The sequence below is a fragment of the Panthera pardus genome, unplaced genomic scaffold (assembly GCF_024362965.1).
Source record: "Panthera pardus isolate Hobbes unplaced genomic scaffold, ASM2436296v1 HiC_scaffold_20, whole genome shotgun sequence".
Lineage (NCBI taxonomy): Eukaryota > Metazoa > Chordata > Mammalia > Carnivora > Felidae > Panthera > Panthera pardus.
In genome coordinates this window covers 82,272,376-82,298,606 of record NW_026526766.1, presented here as the reverse complement: position 1 = coordinate 82,298,606, position 26,231 = coordinate 82,272,376, and the positions used below count along the sequence as shown (strand labels likewise).

General features: G+C 42.9%; 1 protein-coding gene across 1 annotated transcript in view; it reads left to right on the top strand.

Annotated features, from left to right (window-relative positions):
* The window catches only part of DENND1A (DENN domain containing 1A), a 509,944-nt gene that overhangs the window by 332,196 nt on the left and 151,517 nt on the right, over positions 1 to 26,231 (top strand). Inside the window, 1 exon segment of the mRNA XM_053908275.1 lies at positions 23,033 to 23,158. Coding sequence (XP_053764250.1) covers positions 23,033 to 23,158 — 126 coding nt within the window.

Here is a 26,231-nt window from a genome sequence, read left to right as displayed (position 1 = left end):
ATATGTACATATATATATAAACATATATATAAACATATATATATTATATATATATACATATATATATAAACATATATATAAACATATATATATTATATATATATATACATATATATATATAATATATATATATCACGATGTAGCATAATAGGGGTCACAAGGGAAATAGGAATCAGGCACAGAAGGGTCCAGGGATGACAAAATTTGGGAGACGGAAATAGAGGCTTCCTGAAGATGGCACATTCCAAGATGCTTTTTAAATGATCGTCGCAGTGGTCTCGGGGAACCAAAGGAATGTAGGCAAGTTATTTTTTTCTCTCTGAGCTCAGGCTCCCGTGTTGGAAGGAGGAGTGTGAGCCCTGTAGTTAGGATTGCTGTAGCAAATAAACAAGATGGTTATGTTCCTCAAATGCTTAGAACAGTGCTCACGTATTGTTAGTGTTCAATAAATGGTACCTGCATTTGTTTTTCATAAAATTGTTGTTAATCATTGCAGCCAGAGTTGGAGGACAGTTAGTTCCCTAAAAGTCCTCTGCCTACACAAAAACGAGGTCTGTGGCAGGGTTGAGAACGTTCTACAACAGTATTCAGCATGGGGCTCCAGAGCCATGAAAGACTCCAAATAACGGATAGGGAATGTGGTCCGTAAGGCAGTTGTGTTTCCGGGGAATGCATAGGTTTGATCCCATAAGGCTGTGTGAACTGTCACATCCTTGAGAGAAGAAACCACATGCTGTGCATCTTCGTGTCCCTTGCCTTCAGCACAGAGCCGGGACTTGCAGGGCACCGCCATGTCCACAGCTGACCTCACAATTTCCCCTTTGGTTGGAGGTGCTTGTTTGTGGCATCTGACAGATTCTGCTTCTTCAGCCGTTTGTCAAATTCTCTTCTCCCGTTCTCCCTCCACCACCTAATCCAGGCTCTTCGTTTTCTCCCCACACCATTAACCACCAGCCCGTGAACTTGCTCCTCTGACTCCAGCCTGTCCTCCTCTTGCACCAGAGCAGCCTTTCCAAAAATAAATTTAACTGCATTTCCCTCTTAAAACTACTCCATTAATGAACATAATTAAAAAACAGAAACAAACAAGCGAAAAACAAAACGAAACAAAAACCCATTACCTCTCAGTGCCTATAGCTTAGAGGCGAATTCCTTTTGTTGGCTTTGAAATCAGACAGACGCGTCTTTCAATCCTGGCTTCTCCACGTACTAACCGTGTGATCTTGATCAAAATTACTTAGGCTCTCTGAGCCTTAGTTTCCTCATAGGTTGTTGTGGGAATTGAAGGTAATGTATATAATATATGTAAAACATACATCCTATGAGTGTGATAGATGGTAGTTAGTGATGATGATTATGGATGATGATTTATGGATATTTACGATGAGCATGGCATTCAGGGTCCTCTTTCATATTCTGACTCTCCTGGGTGTTTTTCTGATAGCTTTAGCTCTCTCCCTTCCCAGCTCCAAACTCCATACATAATTGGAACTGTTACTAGCTCTGCAAACCTTGCATGTTATTTTATAACTTCAAACTTTGCATATAGTCCCCCACCCCCCCGCCCCCAATGTCCTGCCCCACCCGCCAATCTCCTACTCAATCTTCAAGACTTACTCTAAATGTAAAACTATAAAAATCTTCCCTGGAGCACTTGGCTGGCTCAGTTGGTAGAGCATGTGACTCTTAATCTCAGGGTCGTGAGTTCAAGCCCCACATGGGATGTGGAGCCTACTTAAATAAATAAAGAAGTAAGTAAGTAAGTAAATAAATAAATAAATAAAACCTTTCGTCACCTCTACAGGTCATTTTACTATATCTTTCTCTTTGTGTTCACAGCCCCTTGTATAATTGTGTAATTATACTTGTGTAATTATACGTCTCACCCAACAGTATAATTGAGTATATACTTCTGGCTTTTCCTGTGAATTGTGACTTCTTTAAAGGCAGGAGTCAGGTTTTATTCATCTTTGTTTCCCAGAGATGCAGCAGCCACTGAATAGATAGGTAGAAGGGCAGAAGGGACACATGGATTGGGTTATTTTGGTAGATGAAATCTTGCAAAATGTGGCACCCGTGCTGGAAATTGTACTAAAGGAGGCCTCTGTCCCGCTTCTAGCCATGATGGAATAATTGAAACTGGCTTTATCCTCCCACCATTAACAACTACAACTCTGGACAATTTTAAAAAACAGTGGTTTTCACATGTTAGACAACAGGCCGTGCAGGACTTCGATTCCTGAGAGAAAGGAAGCAAGTGAGGTGAGGCCTGCCATTCCCCTGGCTTTTTGCCTTGAGGCATTTCTGGACCATGGTGCCAGGAGGGGATCCCCAGCAAAGCACACCAGTTTTGCTGAGTCGAGGGGTCAGAAAGCTGAGCTTAAGGGCGAGATGGTTTAAATTTGTGGGTCAGAGTACCGGACTGGAAGAAGGCACTCATCACAAGAGCTCCAGAAATCTGACTCAAGTCCTCTTGACTAATGTGCTAAAGACTGACCTGCCCCTGTGTAGGGTGGAGCTCACACAGACTCTCGCTCACACAAGCTCTGACCAGCCAGAGTAAGATCTTGCTGTTCAATGAGGACAGTCGTTAGAGACCGCCGGAGACCATGCCTTGGTAGGACTCTAAGTTCGCTCTAGAGTAAGGATTCTTTTAGCCTGGCCCTAACCAAGGTTAAAAGCAAGCCTTGAGAAGCATAATCTCTCTTGTTTAATCTGAGTACCAGTTACGTGGGCAGGAATTCATTCATCAAGCTGAACACCAATGTTATGTGTGTGTTGTATATTTAAACTTCAGTAAAAGTTTTAAAACTATTTCTTTAAAAAGAAAAGGCCTTGAAAGGTTCAACCTCATATGCAGGGAATTTAACTTCCCATCAAAATAAACTATAACTCTCTTTAAAAGAAGACAGTAGGGGCACCTGGCTGACTCAGTCACTGGAGCATCCACTCTTGATCTCAGGTTTGTGAGTTCAGACTCTATGTTGGGTGTAGAGATTACTTTAAAGACAAAAAAGCCAATAAAATCCATATACAACAATGTAACATTCACAGTATCTGGCAACCTATTTTAAATATATGAGAAGTGTTGAGATCAGAAGAAATGTAGCCCATAACAAAGAGAAAAATCAGTAAAGAAACAAGCTCAGAAATGGTGGAATTAGACAAAGGTCTTGAGATGTAAAGGATTATAAATCAATATGCTCGTGAATTTAAAGGAAGACCTGAACTATTTGAGAAGAGAAATAGAAAATATAAAAAGAATGAAAAGGTACTTGTAGAGGTGAAAAACAGAATACCTGGAATGAAAATTTCATTGATAGGATTAAGAGGATATTAGACACCACAGCATAAAAGATCAATGAACTTAAAAACATAGGAATAAAAACTACCCACTGTGAGGCAGAGAAAGGGAAAACACTGGAAAAGATTAATAGACCCTCTAGGACCCATAGCACAATATTAAGAGGATTAAAATGCTTATCATCCTAGAAGGAGGGGAAGGTGGGGAAAGACAGAAGAAAAAATATTTAAAGAAATTATAGCATTTTTCTTTACTTTTGATGAACATTGTAAATTCAGAGTTCCAAGAAGCTCAAGGAACCTCAAGCATAGTAGATCCACACAAAACCAGAGCCCAGAATGATAATTACTCAGAACCACTGATAAAAACAAAGGCTTAACATTAGCTGGAGAAAGAAGACACATTACGTAAAAGGAAGAAGTAATGACTGAAGACTACTTATAAGAAACTACATAAGCCAGAAGGTAATGGAATGACATTTTTAAAGTAATGAAGGGAAATTTTTATCAACCTAGAAATCTATATCCTTCAACAGGATGAAAATATCCTGCAAAATTGAAGACAAAATTTAAGACCTTTTCAGATGAATAAAGTGAGAGAAAAATCACTGTCAGCAAACACTACGAGAAATATTAAAGGAAGTTCTTCAGATAAAAGAAAAGTGAAACCATTGAGAAACTTCAACAATAAAGGAGGGAAGAGTGCCAGAAATAGTTAATATGTGGGTAAATGTAAGAGACTTCTTTCGTCATTTTTTGTAACCCAAAAAAATTTTTTTTGACGTTTATTCATTTTTTTTTTTAATTTTTTTTTTTAACGTTTATTTATTTTTGGGACACAGAGAGACAGAGCATGAATGGGGAAGGGGGAGAGAGAGAGGGAGACACAGAATCGGAAGCAGGCTCCAGGCTCTGAGCCATCAGCCCAGAGCCCGACGCGGGGCTCGAACTCACGAACCGCGAGATCGTGACCTGAGCCGAAGTCGGACGCTCAACCGACTGAGCCACCCAGGCGCCCCACGTTTATTCATTTTTGAGAGACAGAATGCAAGCAGGGGCGGTGAAAAGAGAGAGGGAGACACGGAATCCGAAGCAGGCTCCAGGCTCTGAGGTGTCAGCACAGAGCCCGACGTGGGGGCTCGAACCCACAGACCGCGAGATCACGACCTGAGCCGAAGTCGGACGCTTAACCAACTGAGCCACCTAAGTGCCCCTAGACTTCTTTCTTCATTTTTAATTTCTATAAATGATAACTTGAGTATTTAAAAAATACTAACGTATTGTGTGTTGTAACATGGGTAGAAGTGAAATGAAATGTATGGCAGCGGTAACAACAGAGGACAGTGTGTAGGTGGAGAAAGGAAGCATACAGTTTTCAGATTCTTAAATTCTATGTAAAATGGTATGACATTGTTTGAAGGTAGACTCTTCAGTTAAAGATGTATACCGTAAACCTTAGAGGAGCCGCTAAGGGGGAAAACAAGATGTACAGCCAATAAGCCAATATTGAAGATCCAAACCATTTAGAGGGAGGGGGAAGGATGATGGAACCAAACACAGAGGGAACAAGTAGAAAAGTTAGCAAGATGAGAGATTGACCCACTATATTGATTATTGCATTAAATGTACATTGTCTAAATATTCCAATTAAAGGAGAGTAATTATATAAATAATCAAGACCCAATGGGATGCTGTCCACAAGAATTTCATCTCAAAGAGTCAGCCAGATGAAAAGTAAAAGCATGGGAAAGGTACACCATGCAAATACCAGCCAATAGAGAGTTGGTGGGAGATGAGAGGCAAATGTTGCTCATAGAAGAGTTCCAAATATCTGTAGATACTGTCCTCTCAGGAGAAGGAGCTTAATCGTCCCCACCCCACCCCACCCCACCCCACCCCCTGCAACACACATACACTTGAGTGGGGGCTGGACTTACTTCCAAGAAACAGAGTCTGTAAAGGGAGAAAGTGTAACTTGAATGGACAGATGTCAAGCACTTCTTCAAGTGATCAAGTTTAATGTCACCAGTGATGTTGTGTGAAGATTATGTAACCTTGATATGATGAGAAGGATACATGACCTCTCAGGCATTCTTTCCAAAAACCCAAATAATGACAAAAAACTTCAGTTAACCGAAAATTGCGGGATATCTTATAACATACCTGACTAGTACTTTTCAAAACTGTCAAGGCCAGGGGCACCTTGGGTGGCTCAGTTGGTTGAGTGTCTGACTCTTAGTTTCGGCTCAGGTCATGATCCCATGGTCGTAGGTTTGAGTGTGGAGCCTGCCTAAGTTTCACTCTCTCTTTCCCTCTCCCCCATTCATGTGTGTCTCTCTCTTTCCCTAAAATAAAATTTGAAAAGCTGTCAAGGTCATAAAAAGCATAGGAAAGCCTGAGGAACTGTCACAGACCAGAGAAGACTGAAGAGAAATGACAAACTAAATACAAGGTGGAATTCTGGATTGGATACTGGGATAGAAAAAGAACACTACTGGAAAAATTGGTGAAATCACAATGAGGTTTAGAGTTTAGTTAATAATGTGTTAGTTTTGACAAATGTGCTCTAGTAATATAAGATCTATTAGGGAAACAAACCGTGGAGTGTATAGGTACTCCCTGTAGTATCTTTGCAACTTTTCTGGAAGTATAAAAATATTGCAAAATAAAAAGGATATTTAAAAAAGTTTTTTTAACGTTTATTCATTTTGTGAGAGAGAGAGAGAGAGAGCGCAAGCGAGCATGAGTGGGGGAGGGGCAGAGAGAGAGGGAGACACAGAATCCGAAGCAGGCTCCAGGCTCTGAGCTGTCAGCACAGAGCCTGACGCAGGGCTCGACCCCACGGACTGTGAGATCATGACCTGAACCGAAGTTGGATGCTTAACTGACTGAGCCACCCAGGTGCCCCAAAAGGATATTTTTTAAAAAGGAAATAAGAGAGTTTTATAAAGAACTCTGTGCCTATAATTTTGATAAATTAGATAATCAAATTCTTTGAATACACAAATTACCAAAAGTTACTCAATAAGAAATAGAAAACAGAAAAAGTAGCACTATTTCTATTAAATAAATTTGAATTTGTAATTAAAACTTTCCCACAGAGAAAATTCCAGTGCCAGATAGTTTGGTTAATTCTATCATGCATTTAAGGAAGAACAAATAGCAACCTTACACTAACCTTTTTGAGAAAATAAAGGGGAAAGGAACAGCTCCCGCCTTATTTTCGGAGGTTAGCATTACTCTGACATGAAAAGCACATGAAGAATCTACAAGAAAAGTTCTGGCCAATATGCCTCATAAATACAGATGTAAAAATCTTTAACAAAATTTTGACGAATTGAATTCAATCTATAAAAAGGCTAATACCTCACAGAACCACATATTTTAGGAAAAATTCAACCCCTCTCATGTTAAGAGCTCTTTACAAACGAGGTTTCCTCATTGTGATCAAGAGCATCTTGGAAAAACCTACAGCTAACATCTTACTTACTGATGAAAGAATGAATGCTTTTTCCTCTCAGAATGACAACCAAAAGAATGTCTGCTCTTCCCATTTCTATTCAGCAATGTACTAGTGGTTCTAACCAGCTTTGCTAAGACAAGGAAGAAAAAAAGGACGAAGTAAAATCGTCTTTTTTTCAGATATGATCATGTGTATGGAAGATCCTAAGGAGTCTTGTAAATTAATTTAGCAAGCACGTAGGATAAGGTCAGTATACAAGAGCTAAATACATTTCTATATAGTGGTGATAAGCAGTTGAAAAGTGAAAAATTTTAAGTGCCATTTAAAATGGCACACAAAATATTGAGGAATAAATTTAACAAAACATGTGAGATTTGTATACTAAAAGCTATAAAATATTTCTGAGAAAAAAACCTAAAAGACCTAAACAAATGGAGAGATATTCCATATTTTCGATTGGAAGACTCCATATTTTAAAGATGTTAATTTTCCCTGAATTGATCTATAGATTCAATATATTCCCAACCCAAATTCCAGATGGCTTAAAAAAAAAAAAAAAAAAAACTTGACAAGCTAATTCTAAAATGTATATGAATATGCGAAAGATCTAGAATAGCCAAAACAATGTTGAAAAAGAACAAAGTTGTAGGACTTACATTGCCTCCTTTCGAGACTTACTATAAAATTACAATAAGTGTACATATATAGTTCGATAGAACAGAATAAATATTTCAGAATTAGACCCAACTGATCTCCAACAAATATGCCAAAGTAATTTAATAGAGAGATGATAGGTTTTTCAACAAATGTTACCAGAGCAACTGGATATCCACACAGAAACAAAATGAATCTACTTTTACCTCACGTAAATTCTAGTTCAAAATGGATTCTGGACGTAAATATAGAAGCAAAAACTATAAAATGAGCAGAAGAAAATAGAGGAGAAAATCTTCATGAGCTTGGGGTAGGCAAAGATTTCGTAGACATAGAAGGCACGCATCATAAAAGCAAAAGCAATCAATCAAACCTAATAAAAGTAAAAACTTACCCTCTTCAAAAGACACCATTGAAAAAATGAAGAGGCAAACCATAGCCTGAGAGAAAATATTCTCCCTACCTATATACGAAAATGGGTTTTTATCCAGGTTATATAAAGAAGTCTTAAACCCTGTAATAAGGAGATAGCCCAGTTAAACTTGAAGAGACACTTAACAGTAAAAGATCTTCAAATGGCCAATGAATACGCAAAAACATGCTCCTTGAAGGAGCAGGTTAATATTACAATGAGTGTACCACCATATACCCACTGGTACAACCCAAATAAAATGACTACAGTTCTTATAAATGTGTATGTTAAACATAGGTTTACTATTTGACCAACTATTTCATTCCTAAGTATTCACCCAAGAAAATTAAAACTTATGTGCACACAAATATCTGTATGTGCATGTCTTCAGCGGCTTTGTTCATAATCGCCAAAAACTGAAACAACCCAGGTGTCCCTCACCTGGTGATTGTATAAACAGTGATATACTTATAAAATGGAATACTACTCAGCAACAAAAAGAAACAACTGATCTGCCCGACAACATAGACGAATCTGAAATACCTAACACTGAGTAAAAGAAGCCAGATGTAAGAGAATATACTATATGATTTTATTTATATAGAATTCTAGAAGAGCAAAAGCTAGTCTTTGGTGGATGAAAGCAGACCAGTGGTTGCCTTGGGCTGGGTTGGAGAAGGCAAGGAGTGACTGACAAGGGCACCAGGGCACATTTTGGGGTGAAGAAAGCATTCTGTGTCTTGATTTTGGTGGTGGTTACACGGGTCCATACATTTGTCACAACTCCTCCAGCTGTACTTTCTATGCATTCTGTCATACATCAGTTATGACTTATGTTCATTTTTAAAAACGAGAGGACTTGGAAATAAATTTAAAAAGGAGGCTCCAATATCGAGTTGCTTTCAGAACATCACTCTTGATTTTCATGTGATCTATGAACACGGGGAAAGGGGTAACTTGGGAGGTAGGGTGGTTCTGGCTTTCTAGTAGGTACCTAGATAGTTTCGTCTCAACTTCTGTAATCTTACGTCTGTTATCTTTTTCTACCTTAAAAAAAAAAAAAAAAAAAAAAGGAAGAAAAACAGGTTGACCAGGTTAATGCTATTGTATTTTGCTGGGTTCCATGAGACTTGCAGATTTGCCGATCTCACTGACAATATTGTATTGTTCCCCAGCTGTGGATTTTAGAGGAGGAATGTTGCAAAGATAGTACGTCTCTTATTGATTTCCACGCCTGTTTATAGACTTCATGTTTATCTCAAGCCCATGTGGATGCTGAGAACAGAAACATAATGTCCCCTCCCTCCACAGCCATTTAACGAAACACTCTTCATCTGTTTCTCTCCTAAATTTTAAATAACATCTCTTGTTCCTTCAAGAGCATTAAGTAAGTATAGGCTGCTTGGCCAGTACATAGTTTGGAGAGCTTTTAAAAAGCTTGATAAAAGGGAACTCAAATTCTTCCAGGCTTCCAGCGATGTGGACGTACCACATTTTATTACTGGGGAACAAGATTTCCCATGGCTCAGTTAGGGCCTTTTTTTTTAATATTCTTTGGCCTGAAATTTGTAGGCTTTTGTGTAAGCACATGTATGTGGAGGCCTTTACTGTCTGCTTACTCTTTTCCTTTTTTCACTCCATGCTTTTTGTAGCCTGAGTGATGCTCTTTTATAACAGGCTTTGTTATATCATGATATATTTAAATAGGACGTTAAGATGTGTATTCTTTTTTTGACTCAATAATTCGACTTCTAAGATTTTTTTTCTGGTAAATACTTCTAAATGGAGAAAGCCACCTAACCAAATAGCATTGTTGATGTTTTGTTAACCAAAGTTGGAAGCAACCTTAATATCCAAAATTAGGAGGAGTAATTAAGGTAATGTATCCATTTGCTATTCAGTGGAGTGCACCCTACAGTCATTAAAAATGATGGTTATGAAGACTGTGGGCAACACAGGGAATGCTAAAGATGCAACTTAGTGGAAAAAAAGCAGAATAAATGACACATCTACTATGAGACAATGAAGAAAAATAGCCATATACACAGAAGTAAAAGATTTTTAAAAGATCTCCCAAATTGCCAGCAGTAGGGTGTTAAGATAGTAAAGCTGTGGGGCACCTGGGTGGCTCAGTCGGTTAAGTGTCCGACTTCGGCTCAGGTCATGATCTCACACTTTGTGAGTTCGAGCCCCGCATTGGGCACTTGCTGACAGCTTAGAGCCTGGAGCCTGCTTCGGATTCCTTGTCTCCCTCGCTCTCTGCTCCTCCCCTGCTCATGCTCTGTCTCTCTCCCCTTCAAAAATAAACATTTAAAAAAAAAAAAAAAGGTAGTAAAGCTATGAGTTAACATTTTTCTCTATTTTTCTAAATTTTCTATAATATTATCACCAGGTTTATGATAGAAAAATCATCTTTCTTCCCCTCATCTGAAACACTTGAATGTTTGGGCTTTGGGCTTCCTGGTTGGTATGTCTTCAGGTGTCTACCTATCACCATTCACCCCTCATGCTTTTAAGTCCTTGTCTGTAGGACTCTGTTCTGTGTTGGCCACTCTCCTTGACGGTGTCCACCCCATGACTTGTAAATTTCATACAGCGAGGGCAGGAGCATCCTGACCCAGTGGGCCTTGCCCTGAGTGTGTGCGTACGATTTGTCAACAATCAAGTATTTTATGGGGGTTTATGGGACTTCATTAAAGATGCTGGAGCAGGAGCACTGTGGGACATCAGAAGAGACCTCAGCAATAAACCGCAACTCCAAGCTTTGGAATGCAGTAAATGTTTAAAAGACTTCCTTCCTTTCATTACTGAATTTTACTTTACTTTTATACCAGTAAAGAGTTGTGTTTTATTGGTTGAAATTTCTTGATTCCGTTTCCCCAGGTCTGTTTAAAAGCTACATTTTATCTTTGAGGATGTTTGGCTCGTGGTAGAGGAAGGGCTGCCAGCGGATTCAATTAACTGGCAGAGCTCACAGATATTGTACATGGGTTTCTTTTTTTCTCCTTTTTCACAACTGCTACATAAACACAGCTGGGTTTAATATTTGTCGTAACAAAGATTTAACTTGAATCCTTGTACTCTGGGTAATTAACGCTTGGAATCTCGGCTACTTTTTCGTCCGTCCGTTTGTAATCCTCTGCATTTCTTTACTCTGGCTATCCAGATAATGAAGTGCGCTCCTCTAGGTCTTTGCCCTGCCTTAAAACTGCTTAATATTTGGCCGTTCCCACTAGAGAGCAGATGCTTTTCTTTGCAAGAATTGAATTTCTGTCAGCTCTTTTATGCATCATGTGTTTGGAACTGTAAGTGGATCAAGTTGTTCATCACAGCAGGGACACTGTGAAACACATCTATTATACACACTTCCCACCCCCCCCCCCTTCCTGTTTTTTTTCTCCCCCGAGGAGGTGGAGATGCCCAGATCCCATTGGAAGATATCTCACTCTGTGGGGATGTATCCATGTGATCTACCATGGATCCGGCCTGGCTGCATCCCTGAGCGTGGAAATCTACATCCATCCAGCCCAGGATTGTTGCTGAGACAAATCCCGCTTTTATCTTTGTAAACACCGTGCACTTCATTAACTCCCAAATACACACCGAGTTTGGGTCACTAAATAAACCCACCGGGTTTAGCATAGCATAATGAGTGACATTTCAGTAATTGATGCCCTAGAAAATGTTAATTGTGAGTCCGCTATTTTATTTTTATGCTACAGTAGTGGCTAGGGTTGTTTTGGCTTTGGAGTGGAGTTGTATGGAAAAATAGCCACCATCTATGAGGCTCCTACTCTGTGCCAGGCACTGTGCTAGAGGCTCAGAAAATGTTGACATTTAATCTGGGTAACAGTTCTGAAACAAATGTGGTGGTGGGGGGGGGGGGGGTACTTTGCCCCTTTTTTATAGATGAAGAGAAGAGGTTAAGTCACCAGCAAATAGCCAGCATCTAAAGCAGAATTTGACCCCAGACTAAATCAGCACACTTTTGGGTATTGTACCTTCATGCTCAGGGTTTGCTAGACATACATTCATTCATTGGTCAGTCAACGCACTGATTCATTACACGTGCATGTTACATGCTGCGGTCCTTCCATTTGAGTTGCCTCATTCTTCCTCAAGTCCAAAAGCCAGTTGGCTTTTAGCAACCAAGCACCTTTGTATCCATCCATCTAAATCTGAGCTGCTGGTGGTACTTGGAATTATTTATTTAGTTTTGCTTTTTCCATCAGAGCTCAGTGTGAATATAATCCAACTTCCCCAAGCAATGGTACCGTGTTCTTACAGTTTTCATTTTGAGAATTTCCATCCCTAGATCTAGCTTTGAACTGATGGCTAAAGATTCCCAGTCTGAGTAGTTTCGTTTGTCAACATCGCTTTGAAAGGCAGGAGTCTTGATGATGTTCCTGCTGTGATATACTCATCTTTTAGGTCTCAGATAGTGGTGGTGAGGGCAAAAGTGCCTTTTGGTACATTTTTAATAGATATCATTCAATTTGCAGGAGTCATTCTGAGACGTTCACATGTCTGACTGAAATACCGCTGATCTATAGAATTAATTATAGTTAAATGGATAGATGGCTTTTGCCCATGAAGAACGTCATTAATCTCTTGATCAACATTTTTAGTTATGATTAACTTTAGTCTTCCTGCAAATACTTCAAATTAGAACCAGGCATTAGTGTCCTGGTTCATTAAAAATAGACCAACCCCTTTATTTTTGATTTGCAGTCCATTTTGTTGTTGAAAGATGTTGGCATTTAAAAAAAAATCGGCAGAGAATATGTTGTAAAAAAAAAAAAAACATGTAACTTCCCTTTTGCAAGTGTGTATCTGTTTTTTCAAAGGTAACTTACATTTGTATTTTGTGCCTTGTGTTTGCAAGAGAATGGTTCTTGGTTTATTCATGTTGACAACTGAAAAGCCTTAGACCTAATTAAAAGAATTTCCACGAGCACCTTTACTGAACCATTTCATTACGCGGCACTGCACAGATTGCATTGTGAAACATGGTGATAGTTTAAATCTGACCTTTAAACCTAAACTGCCAGAAGTATGGGGGAGAAAACCCTTCTTTTAAAATACTCCCCGGATGCATGTATATATATAGGCATACTCGCATGCACATATTTGGTTAGAAATAATCCCTTTATTGAATGACCACCTAATAATATAAATACACATTTACTCAGAGCTCAGCTCTTGCTTGTAGCCTCCTTTAGCTTGGGCAGGATTTTCAGCTGCATTAATTGTGTGTGTGTGTGTGTGTGTGTGTGTGTGTGTGTGTGTGTGTGTGTGTGTTAAAGCTAAATTGTTTTATAGGGAAAACAAAGACAATTTCACTTCCTCTGGGCAAAAAAAAAAAAGGGGGGGGGCTTTTGGAAGAAGAAGAAGATTACAAATAGGTAGAAGAATGCAAAGTTGTTGCTTCTGTTTTTCAGTTTAAAATGCCGGGGTACTTAGATTCAATGCATGAGGTTGGGGGGCTGGAGGGCTCTAGTATGTGGTGCACTATTGTTAGGCAGATAGTGGAAATGGGCCTTTTTGTTTCAAAATTCTACTTTTTTACTCCAAGAGTGGCATTTTAAGGACTTGATAGTTTTTAAGATGCTCAACAAAGCCATTATAGCGTATAGTGAAGTAGCCATTCACATAATGAAAATTGATCCTTTTGTCTAACAAAAACTGCTTAGATTGTAAGGCTTGCCTCTAACTTTCTGACTTAATGCTCAACCAGTGAGATGTCAGGAGAGAGACAGAGGGGAGCAGCAGCCTGGGCCCCGAGGGTCATAGCCAGCTCCTGCTTGGAGCTCCATGTAACTAGCACGGTCTCCACTCCCCCATGGAGAACCAGGATCTTTGAGGGGAAAATGGGATGCAGAAGAAGCAATTAAAGCCAACTGAGGTCAAGGTACAACCATGTTCTCAAGAAAGAAACAGAAAAACAAGGAATGAGAGGAAGCAATAATGGAGATAGATTTAAGTTGGGGAAGAAATAAACCAGTATCAAGGACAAATCTAATTTGCTGGTCTTAAGAAATCCTGGCAGCAGTGAGAATCCATGAAGTTGCACAGACTTGGAGTAAGACAGACCTGGGCTTGACTTTGGTCTGGCCATGTGACATGGTGCTGTGGCTCACTTTCCTTATCTATATAGTGGGGATAACCATGCCTGTCTAACCCAGTTGTAACGTTTTTTTTTTTTTTTAATTTTTTTTAACGTTTATTTATTTTTGAGACAGAGACAGAGTATGAACAGGGGAGGGGCAGAGAGAGAGGGAGACACAGAATCTGAAACAGGCTCCAGGCTCTGAGCTGTCAGCACAGAGCCCGACGCGGGGCTCGAACTCACGGACTGTGAGATCACGACCTGAGCCGAAGTCGGACGCTTAACCGACCAAGCCACCCAGGCGCCCCCAGTTGTAACGTTTTTAATACAATGCTGGGTATGAAAACACCTGCCATGGTGTTTGGTACCTAGTCAGGGGCTTGATAAATACTAATTCCTCTTCCTTTCTCCTAATGAATTCCTGGTTTCAGACAGTAGGGTGGGATTGCCTTTACACATCAAGACTTTGTGCTTCAAATTTGAGGCAAGAACGAAGGCATTGGTAGATACACTGCCATTTTTCATTGCCCATGTGAAGGTAGTAGAGGGAGCCAATGTATCTGTGTCCCTGAAAATAGGAAAACAAGGCAATAGTTCCTTCTCTCCTCTCCAGACCCAGGCATTGCCCAGGGGATCTTATAGCAGCCTTGATATCTAGTCTGTTCAGGAAAGGAAAAATCAATGTGGCTTGGTCCTTACAGGCCATTTAAAAAAAAAAAAATTGTTTTTTAATGTTTATTTGTTTTTGAGAGAGAGAAACAGAGTGTGAGCAAGGGAGGAGCGGAGAGAGAGGGAGACACAGAATCTGAAGCAAGCTCCAGGCTCTGAGCTGTCAGCGCAGAGCCCGATATGGGGCTCAAACTCCTGAACCAGGAGATCATGACCTGAGCTGAAGTCAGACGCTTAACCAACTGAGCCACCCAGGAGCCCCCTTACAGGCCATTTTTAAAGGGAGAAAGAAAGTGTGATTCTAGTGCCTCTTTCCAGGTGCTGCTGGATGTCTGGGCAAAACAAAAAAATCTTTTAACTTCATTTCTTTTATTTATTTATTTATCTATCTATCTATTTATTTATTTATTTTTGAGACAGAGAGAGACAGAGCACGAACGGGGGAGGGTCAGAGAGAGAGGGAGACACAGAATCCGAAACAGGCTCCAGGCTCTGAGCTGTCAGCACAGAGCCCAACGTGGGGCTCGAACTCACAAGACCACAAGATCATGACCTGAGTCGAAGTCGGACGCCTAACCGACTGAGCCACCCAGGCGCCCCCTTTTGACTTCATTTCTAACACTGGGCAGTTAAGGTGAGAAGTGGGGCCCCTTGCACAGGCTACCTGAGTCAGACTTTTTAAAACTCTCTGCTTGAAGTGTTGTGCCAGCCCTGAGGATGGTCATGGTTCCTGCCTTCCTAGAATGTCCAGCCTAATAGAAAAGAGACATTTATGGGATTGTTGCAACATGCACCATTTCACATTGAAGGAACGGTGCAAGGAGAGTATGTGACAGGGAACCTTGGTCTACTCTGAGGGGTCAGACCCAGGAAGTGATTATATTTGAGCTGAGACCTGGAGGATGACGGGTCGTTGTTCAGTACGGTAGCCACTATTCGCCTGTGGCTATTTAAATTTTAATTGATTACAATGGAATAAGATAAAAACTTCAGTTCCTCAATCACACCAGGAGCATTTCGAGCACTCAGTTGCAGCTACCACAGCAGACGACACAGGCAATAAATTATTGGCAGACGGGCCTATTGGACAGCGCTGGGTTGTGGGCAAGGGGGTCATGGTGTTGGGAGCACTCCGGAGGACCAGGCCCACCAGAGGTCTTGGGGTGCACGAGAGGCCAGTGTGACCGGAGTCCAGAGGGTGGACGCCATGGAGGGGATACAGAGCCTCGAATCTGAGAGAGGCTGAGGCCAATCACCCCGGGCCTTGCAGGCCAGGCTAGGACTTTAGTCTTTATCCTCCAAGCAGTGGGGATGCTACCGAAAGATCCTAACAATCAGAAGTGCATAAAATAGAAAGTGAAAGCATCCCTGCATAGTTCATGCTTGATACGTGGCGCTTTCGATTTTTGCCATATATATTGCTCAGCAACTTGCGTTTTTCACCGTCTGGCAGTATTTTGTAGATCCCTTTTCCTGTCAGAAGTGGATAGGAGCGTCTTAGAGGGGGGTAGGTGAATCGTGGGCCGTCTTTATCTCCACCTTCCTGCCTCCCCGCCCACAAGTTGCAACCGAGTAATAACAAAATAAATCCGGGGCGCCTGGGTGGGTCCGTTGATTAAGCGTCCGACTTCGGCTCAGGTCATGATCTCACAGTTCGTGAGTTCGAGCCCTGCGTTGGGTTCTGTGCTGACAGCGCGGAGCCTGGAGCCCACTTCGAGTTCTGTGTCTCCTCCTTTCTCTGCCCTTCCCCCTGTCACACACTGTCTGTCTGTCTCTCTCTCTCTCTCTCTCAAAAATAAGTAAACATTAAAAAAAGTAAACTAAAATAAAAAGAAACCTGTATCTGTTGAGCGCTGATAAGTTATCTTCATTCTGGTGGGGAAGAAGATATGTAAAAATACTGGTTATTCAGAAAGCTGAATATGAGGATGATGATATATACCACCCGAGAGCCCCTTTTGGAGTAGCAGCAAGCTGCCTGTGGCTCTTCTGGGGGAGCCTGACTACAGACAGCTCTCCTGCACTGGGTCCTGGCCATCCGCACCTGTTCCCGGCACATCTCCAGCATGGGGCCTGCGAAGATTAGGATCAATGGAAGGAGTAAGCTACTGTGCCCTAAGAAAGAGGTATTTGTTCTGACAGAGGGTGTCACAGAAAGGGGCTTTTTTTTTTTTTTTAATGAAAGGATTTTGTTCAAGAATAGGATAAAGAATATCACAGGCTTAGGGGTGGTTTGGAGACCTCTGAAATTCAGTAGAAGGCAGCGTTGGAAATGGAGCTTGAGCCGAGCCCATAGAGGGCCTTGAATATTGTGCTAAGAAATTTGGACTTTGATTATGTGAGCACTATAGAGCCACCAAAAATTAAAAAATTGTTTTCAACGTTTATTTATTTTTGAGAGAGAGAGAGAGAGACTGAGACAGAGCGCAAACACAGGAGAGTCAGAGAGAGAGGGAGACACAGAATCTGAAGCAGGCTCCAGGCTCTGAGCTGTCAGCACAGAACCCAACATGGGGCTCGAACCCAAGAACCACAAGATCATGACCTGAGCCAAAGTCAGAGGCTTAACCGACTGAGCCACCCAGCACCACTGGAGCCATCAAAAAATTTAGAGGAAGGGAGTGATATGATGTAGCCTCTTGTTTTAGAAAGGCAAGTTCACGCAAAGGTTGTCTTAGACCAGGGTGAAAATAGAAGGGCCACCAATTGAAAGATGGTCGCAATAGTCCAGGTAAAAGAGGAAGCATGAATACCAAAGCAAATTAGGCTATCCGCTATATCCACTATCCATTTTACGCCCATTATATTGTAATCTTCACAACGTAAGTAGGTTGCAGATACGTCATTTTACAGCAAAGGAAATGGAAGCTCAGAAAGGTTAAGTAGGAAAGCCAGGTTTCTGATCTTAAAATTAGGTGAGTCAGGCTGCCCTGCCACCTGAGGAGTGCATGGGGACAGAGAAGCAGGTGAAATCAAGATCTGTGAGGTAGAGCCTTCAGTGACCAGGTGAAACAAGAACACGGTGCGGGGGCGGGGGGTGGGGGTGGGGTGGGAAATACTGCTTTTGTCGTTGCACATGTTGCATTTACAGTGTTAAGGCTGGGCTGGCTGTCCGCCTCGACTGCTTCAGCATCCGGAGGTTCGTTTTCCCTGCAGTTCCGGCTGCATCCAAGCGGTGGCTTTCTGCAGAAGGGGAATGGATGGGTAGCTGTTTCTCCCCCAGTCCTTCCCGACTGAGACCAGGTTCTTGTAGTGATCAGTCTGCTTGAAGAATGTGATCCTAGACTTTCCTCCAAGCAGAATGGCTCAGCCCCTGGAAATGCCACTTAGGATATCAAAACATTCTTTCGCCTGTTCCTTCATGTAGCAGCAAGGGCTGAATGGTTACACCAGCCAAGCACTGCTGGCCCTTCTGGGAACTCAGTCGAGCAGGAGACGTGGTAGCCGCAGTTCACCTCTGCGGTCCAAGCGGCCTCAGCAGGGTGTCATTAACCCTGTTTTAGGGGTCAGGGAAGGCTTTGCAGATGAGGGGACATCTGGATTCCCTCTTTTCCCTTAACCCAGGGCAATCTTTCATTTGACCATTAAGGAAAAATACCTCATTTAAATTCTTTATTATAAAAGGAACATATGCTTTTTAATAAAGGATAATCAAAACAATCAAAAGTGCATAAAACGGAAAACAAAAGCATCCCTGCATACTTAAAGTTTGATACATGGCATTTTAGATTTTTACTACATATATAAGCATATATATATGTATATGCATATATAAATTTTTAAATGATTCATGCTGTATATATTGCTCTGCAACTTTCATTTTTCCTCCCACTTGGCAGTATTTGGTGGACATCTTTTCACATCAGTTCAACTGCTATCACATACTTCTTAGCAGTTATGCAATATTTCGTTGTGAGGATGTGGTATAATTTACTTCCTTGGCCCCCGTTTATGGGCATCTGGATGCTCTCTCCGAGGGTGAATAGATGTTCACAAAAAGGACAGGAAGGGACAAGAGACCATGCTGTCTGAGTAGTCACCGTGTGTATGGGCTGGAGAGTGGTGTAGGCTTCTGGATAGTAATTCACTACCCGCCCAATATACGTTAAGTGGGGCTGAGGGAAGTGAGGCCAGTTGAGCAGAGCGTCAACAACGACTCTTGAGACATTGCGATGTTTTTCTGCAGGCGGTGATGGCCAAGGGCGGGGGCGTTGAAGGATTTTGACGGAGGGATTGAAGTGACTGGATTCGTATGTTTCTGACGTTACTGGGACAGCTGTGGGTGGGTGGCACTGAGGGGACACTGGAGACCGAGAGCTCGTCTAGGAAGCTACTCCACCAGTCTGGGCCAGAGAGGGTGGGTGGAGCTGGATGGCACAGTGCCCTGGTCATGGGCACGGAGAGGAGAGGGCGGATTTGGGACCTGTTTGGGGTGGTGCTGGTAAGATATGGAGGGTGGTAGTGGGTGAGGAAGGAGAAGTGTGGAATCTAACATCTGCCTCTGGCCCTGGAAAAGAGGAGCTGGGTGACACTGCAGTGACCAAGATGGGATGCGGGGCGGGGTGGGGGGAGAAGCTGATGCATTCGATTCAGTATCCTCTTCTGTTTGTTTGTCTTCCTCCCGATACCTCATTAAAGGAGGAAGCCATCCTCATCAGCATTTCCATCGCCCCCAGATTATGCCCAGCGAACCCCGATGTTAATGATTTGACCAGAACCCCCGCGAGTACTCCCGGCAAGTTCAGTTTTAGATGTATGACTGTGGGTTATGTTAAGCCTTCGTCGGCCCTCGCTTTTATTTAAAGGACAAAATGCTATCACCGGTTATCAGATGCACATATGCTTGAAGTTTCCAAGTTGGAAGTGCTGACAGCAGCTTCTCCATGTTGCCGGGTGAGGAGAGGTCTTCCGAAGTCTTGGCCTAAGTGGTCACGGGGGCAGCGAGAGCCCAGGACCACTTGGCTGGTTTCAGACCAGCTGGGGCAGGCGGAAAGGCACACACTCGTATTTGCTCAGTTACAATCAGCAACGACTTCTTTGTGTAAAATGATAATGAGGCCATTAGGAGAGGCTCACCTGAAGTGCAGCGTTGTGAATCCAAGGTAATTAAACACCTCCCGAATGAAAGGGAAAGGCCGGGGAAGGTTAAGTGAGGAATAATCTGCAGCACAGGTGGCCCAAGGCCTTTGAGGAGCTAGGAGAGTGACAGTGGCGTGCACCATTTCAAAGGATGGAAATGTCACCCTAGTCCCTGGGAGAGGCAGCATTTCTGTTACTGGGAGGGTGGGAAGTGGGCCATATATATATATATATATATATTTTTTTTTTTTTTAACATTTTAATAAAGCATGTTTCTTTTTCACATTGCTGTTTCAAGTTGAAAGTCCGTGACAGAGTCTGCCTGGGTGCCGAGTGGCCTGCCTTGCTCTTCATGGGCTCTCACGACTGGCGCGGGGCTTATGTGCCCCAGAACAGGAGAGGTCACCATCAATGGGATATTTACTCCCAGGTGTTGAGACATACTCAGAACTCCTTCTAGAGGAAAACTGTTTTCCTTGGCCTACTTCCAAGCAGAGAGAGGGTAACCAACCCCCTCTGTGAATATTCCCATCGCTTCTGACTTCCCAGAGAAGGACATCAGCCGTAGCCCGACCTTTGCTCAGTTTACTGCTCAAACACATAGCATGCCCCATTAGCAACAGCACGGGATTTTTTTTCCCTCGGCTCAGCAAGCCCTCCATGGTGACTTACTGTGTGCCAAGCACAGCACTCCATGACTTCGTGTGCCCTTCCAGCTCATCTTCACAGGCTCTGGCAACAGAGGATTTTTTATCCCTTCAGTTTCTTCAAAATCTCTGCTGTCTCCGTAGCGTTATTCGTAATGGCCAAAATGCGGAGACAACCCAGGTGCCCATTCCTTAGATAAATACATGGGATAGATAAGATGTGGTATGTCCGTTTGGCGGAATATTATTCACCTGTGAAAGAGAATGAAGTATTGATAAGTGCTACAACGTGGAGTAACCTTGTTTATAATGAGCATGATGCGAAGTGAAGGGAGCCAGTCACAAAAGACCGCGTATTGTGTGATTCCATTGATGTGAAATGTCCAGAATCGGCAAATCCATAGAGAAAGAAGGGGAATTCCTGGGTACGTAGGACAGGGTGAAGGAGGGAGGTGGGGGGAGACTGGTCGGGAATGAGAAGTAACTGACGGTAAGATGAGTTTCTTTTGGGGGTGATAAAAATATTTGGGTATTAGGTAATAGTCATAGTTCTACAACCTTGTCATTATACTAAATAAAAACGGCTGAACTATATACTTCAAATGAGTGCATTTTATGGTATGTAAAATATATCTTCGTAAACCACTAAAAAAATCCCTTATCAGAAGCTTGTTAATAAGAAATAATGTCCTAGGAGCATTTCTAAAGTCTATGTAATCTATCCCAGATCTGGGATCCTTAATATTTTTAGGTTCACAGGCACCTTTAGGGATCTGAGGAAAAGTGTGGAGCCTATGCCCAGAAAAATGAGCATCACTCATTCATATTAAAATTTGTAGATGATTCATGGGCCGCCTGCATCTAATTTTTCTATTTTATTCTTGAGTAATGTCAGGCCGTTACATAGTCCTACATCTAAGCCCATACACCTTCCTGAAATGTCACCTGTGTGCTTAAAAACCGTCATTAGGTTTACATTTCCCTCAAGAAGAAGGAAAAAACTCCTTAATGTACTCACAACACCTCTGACCTCTGCCTCCCTCCCGCCCCCCGCCTCGTTTTATAAAAGCCATATTCTCCGCCATTCTCTCCACGGAACCTACAGTCCTTTCTATTCGCTGAACTCCTTTTCACCATCGGGTTTTTTCCCCCTGTGTTTGGTACTGTTCCTTCCCCTCTTTGCCAAGTTATACTTCCCCCTCCAGATTTCTTTTTTTTTTAGAATTTTTAAAAAATGCTTATTTATTTTTGAGAGAGAGGGAGACCCAGAATCCGAAGCAGTCTCCAGCCTCTGAGCTGTCAGCACAGAGCCTGATGCGGGGCTGGAACCCATGAACTGTGAGATCATAACCTGAACCAAAGTCGGATGCTCAACCGACTGAGCCACCCAGGCGCCCCCACCCTCTAGATTTCTGTTCAAGCCTGATTCCCTCTAGGAAGCCTTCTTTGACCTCCTTAGTGAGCTCTGTCATACACACATCACAGTAGCAAGGTCACACGGATTGGTATTTTCCTTACTGGAATGTCAGCTTCATGAGGGCAGGGCCCATGTCTGGTCCTGCTCACCATTGACTCAAGGCTACCACATTGCCATGTTCCCGGGGTACTTTTCATATGGAACACAGTTTGAATGGTGTGCCCGGAAGTTGTGCAGTGTGGCATCCCGAGGGGGGACGGAAAGCATGTTCAAAACAGACCAGGAAGCTTGATGTTGTCTCTGTTACTGGGGGCAACAGCCACCATGTTACATTGAGGATTCACAGGGAAAAATCTCTTTTAGTTCCCACTTCCAGGAAAACGTGTTTTCATTTGTTCGGCTGGTTTGTTTGTAATACGTGGATACAAAGAATCTCACAACTCGTGTTTCTCTTTTTGCTTTGACCACGAGGAGGCCCTTAAGTCAAATTTGCAATGTAGTTCTAGCCACCATGTAAGACCTTATAGCTTACATTTATATACTAAGTATTTCTGGTGGCTTTTCCCAGTTCCATGGCTTTCTTGTCTATTTTTTAAAATCTCTTGAGGAAATATCTACAAGCTGCTACTGTTTCTTCAGAGCATGAAGTATATAATAATTTATATTATACATATATTTATATACATTTGATAAACAATTTTTAATATACTTATTTAATGTATAGAGTATGAGGTGTGAGATATATATTGTATGTTCTAAATAAGCCATTTATTTCTAATATATAAGTAAGTAATAATATGTAAGTAATTTGAAGAGGAAGAGTAATTTGGCACCAAGATAATGTGTGTGGTTTGGGCTCAGATTATAAGACTTTCAATTCATATTCCAATTAACCACTTCTTGGGTTTGTTCCTAGACCTGTATTCTAACCTCTCTGAGACTCTTTCCCCCTTGTGAGACAGGAACACTAATCCCTTCCTTGCAAGATTGTTGACAGAATTAAATTAGAAAATTGATGTGAAAGCACTTACCTGGTACATTGAAACTACTTAGAAAGTGGTTTTGTTTTTGTTCTTATCTGATACCCTCTAATAGGAACGACCTTCTATTCCAGTTGGAAAACCTACCCTAATACTGAATGCAATTTTGTCCTCCCAGCAGCGGCGATATTAAAGCCATCCCCCGCCCGGGGAATTGCTGGAGCTCCGTGCGTGCTGGGCTTAGCTGGCCATGCTCCCACCCTGCCCTCAACCTGTGTCTCCTCTCTCTCTCTCACCAGATCTCTTCACTGAAGAACCGGCTGAAGAAGGTCTCCACAACTACGGGGGATGGTGTGGCCAGGGCCTTCCTCAAAGCCCAGGCCGCTTTCTTTGGCAGCTACCGAAACGCTCTGAAAATTGAGCCGGTGAGTAGCTTCTTGGCATTTACAAATCCATGTTTGGTCAGGGCTGAGAAATGTACCGCAGGGGTCACAAGAAGCCAGCTCTTCATCTGGTTGTTGAATTCACCTAGAAGAGTGAGTGAGTGTGTGTGTGTGTGTGTGTGTGTGTGTGTGTGTGTGTGTGTGTGTGTGAGTGGTGAGGCCAGGAGGGCGCCCTCTCCTCGCCCTACCTCTTGGCATAAAGAGGTCGTACTGCCCCTGTGACTGTTAAGATCCCTCCCCTCCCGGGTAGCCCCAGCTGCATGTAAATACGGTGCCCAGACCTCACACTCACCTGCTCTCACTGCGGATCCTCTCCACTTAACAAATGGGGAAACTGAGGCTCAGAGAAGCAACACGACTTGCTAACCAGTGGAGGAGCCGGATAGTCCCAAAGCCTGTGCTTTCCCTCTCTGTCCCAGTGCCCTTTTCCTTTAAAGGGGCCTCTACTCCACCCTTGAGAAAGCAAGGTGTCCTGGGGATTCACTTCTTAGGTGCGGCCAGGGTGGAGTGTGCAGAGGACTGGGAAACAGTGTTACCCGCCTCCATGGCCCTTCAGCCTTCCTGAGCCTCAGTTGCCTCATCCATGTCCCCCGCCTGCCCTGTGAGGTGAGAAGTTATTGTGGAGATCTCAAGACATCGGGTCAAACCAAAGAAAGTACCGACTGTCCCAGCTTCAGTGGGAAGCTTTCATCTAATACCCTCTACCCGGCCCACTCCTGGCCAAGGAGAACGGAGAAGTTGGCTTGGGGACCTGGGTCACTCTGTATAGGAGAGAACGTGGAGGGCAACCTTGCCGACAGCCCTTTTCTGTCAGGAGCACAGAGTTCCCTTCATCCTGAGCCGGCGGGTGATGGCAGCCGACCCCCGGTCGGAGTGGGGATGAGGGACCAGCTTAGGCTGCGCTGTCGGCCAGGCCTGTTTGTTTCTGTCTTTTGTTTTAACTTGTAGCATTTTATTGTCTTAAGTGACAGCAGGTGAGTATATGTCAGACGGTACATTTCGTGTGCAAACTCTGACAGTGACTCTCGGTTATGCTTCCCCATGAGCCACAGTTATATGTTAAGATTTTTTTTTTTTTACCACTTTGATTCGGTCATGTGTCTCAGCGAGACCCAGAATAGGAGCAAACACCTGCTTTCCCTTCACCCAGGACATACTGTCCGCAAAGTGGGGGTCAGGGAGCGGTGGCCTCGTGCCACCAGCCTCCTGTTCCTTGTCTCCCGTCTTGCACTGAGGCCTCACTTGCTGAGCTGCCTCAGCCTCAGGCAGTGTCATGGTCACGTAACATAAGGGATGCACTCTCTTCGAGCTTCCTGTGAGCGACTTCCCTGAAGTCCTCTAAAGCCCTTAGTTAAAGCACATTCTCTAGGTCTGCCTCCTGGTCTCCAAGCGAGGCAGCTCTCGTTCTGTGTCCTGACCTCGGGCCCAGCCAAACCAGTCAGGTTTAGGGCTGATTTGAGCGCCCGTATAATTCAAGAAAAATTTGGCTGTCTTCCCATCCCTAGAAGGAGAATGGGATAACTGGCCCGGTCCTTCCCCTGTGTTGCTGGGAACTGACAGACGTGCGGTGTCTCCACTTTTAAAACGATCTCGTTATCGTCGTGTATGTGTCGAGAATCCGAAGGCTGTTGAATCTTGGTAGGCATTGCTGGATATATGATCTGGGCACAAGTTGCTCCTCAGAAGAAGTTTATGGTTGTACTTTGCACTTGGCTCTAAAAGGCATTGGGTTTAAGGACGGAAGCCCTGGAGTTCAAAGCCTGGTTGTGTACTTCCAAGCGGTACGACCTTGAACAAGCCACTTAATCTCTTTAAACTTCAGTGTCTTCACCTGTGAAATGAGGATTAGAATACCTATCATTCTGCATCCCCAGATGGTTATAAGGATCAAATAAGCCATAAAACGTTTCATAGGGAAGGTGAAACTTGACCTGGGTCTGATGGTTTAGGTTTGGAAAAAGAAAAAGCCTCCGTTGGTGTGGTGGCTGTGGAGTTAACTGAGCGAGCAAAGGCTTGGAGGCAGTACCCCCTCACGGCCACTTTGGGGCCGTGAGTTTGGGTAAGGAGAGGGGGCTGCAGGAGAGAGGTTGGAGCCAAATTTGACAGAGCCTGGGATGCTAGACTAGAAGTGTAAACTTCACCCCCTAGGGAATGTTAGTTTTTCAGCAGAGATATGTTTGAACAGTAAATACAGGAAGCAGGACCACGAGACCGTCAGGGGGACTCAGAAGAGAGCCCTCTGGTGGTGACACCGGGAAGAGGTACCATGAAGAAGAAATGTCTAGATGGGTCTACAAAGGTAAAAAATAAAGGGCAAAGATAAAAAATTATGGGGCAAGAAATGTCAAAATGCTTCCCAAGACTTCTGGGAGAAGATGATGATGCCCATAAGTAGAAAAAGAAAAAACTTAATGCAAAGGTGTTCCCAGTAGCTGTATTCATCATGGTAAAATCATAAACAGACTAAGTGTTCCGAATAGGCAACTGGTTAAATAAATTAAAAAACATCCATCTGCTAGAATATTACATAGTCGTTAAAAGTAGCATTTTGAGGATAGGATAATGAGTTTGGTTGTAAACATGGTACCTTTCGTGGAGTCTCAGCTGCCATTCGATCGTAAAATGCACCCTTACTTTAGGTCCCATTACGAAACAGGAAAGGGTGCTGCCGATGACAATTGGATGCCATCAGTTGTAAGACACATCCAGATTCCAGAGATGTGTGTGTCTGTGTGAAGAAATCTGCGTCCTAGAATCAGTGAGATATGGCAGATTTGTCGTGCTTTCTGTCCCATTCATCTGCTCCCAAAGACGTTTTTTCTGGAAGGCCGGGAGGGAAGCCAGAGGGCCTAAAATTTTCTGGCCAAGAATCATCACCATGTTACCTGGATGGTTTTTGAACCATAGTTTTAATTCTAGGCAGTTCTTCTCATCCGAAAGATGGGATAACAACACTTTCCATGCAAGATTGTTTGGGGGATTAATTAAAATATTGACTGCAAAGCACATGTGAGCCCAAGAAGGGATGACGGACAGGGAGCACCGGCCACATGGG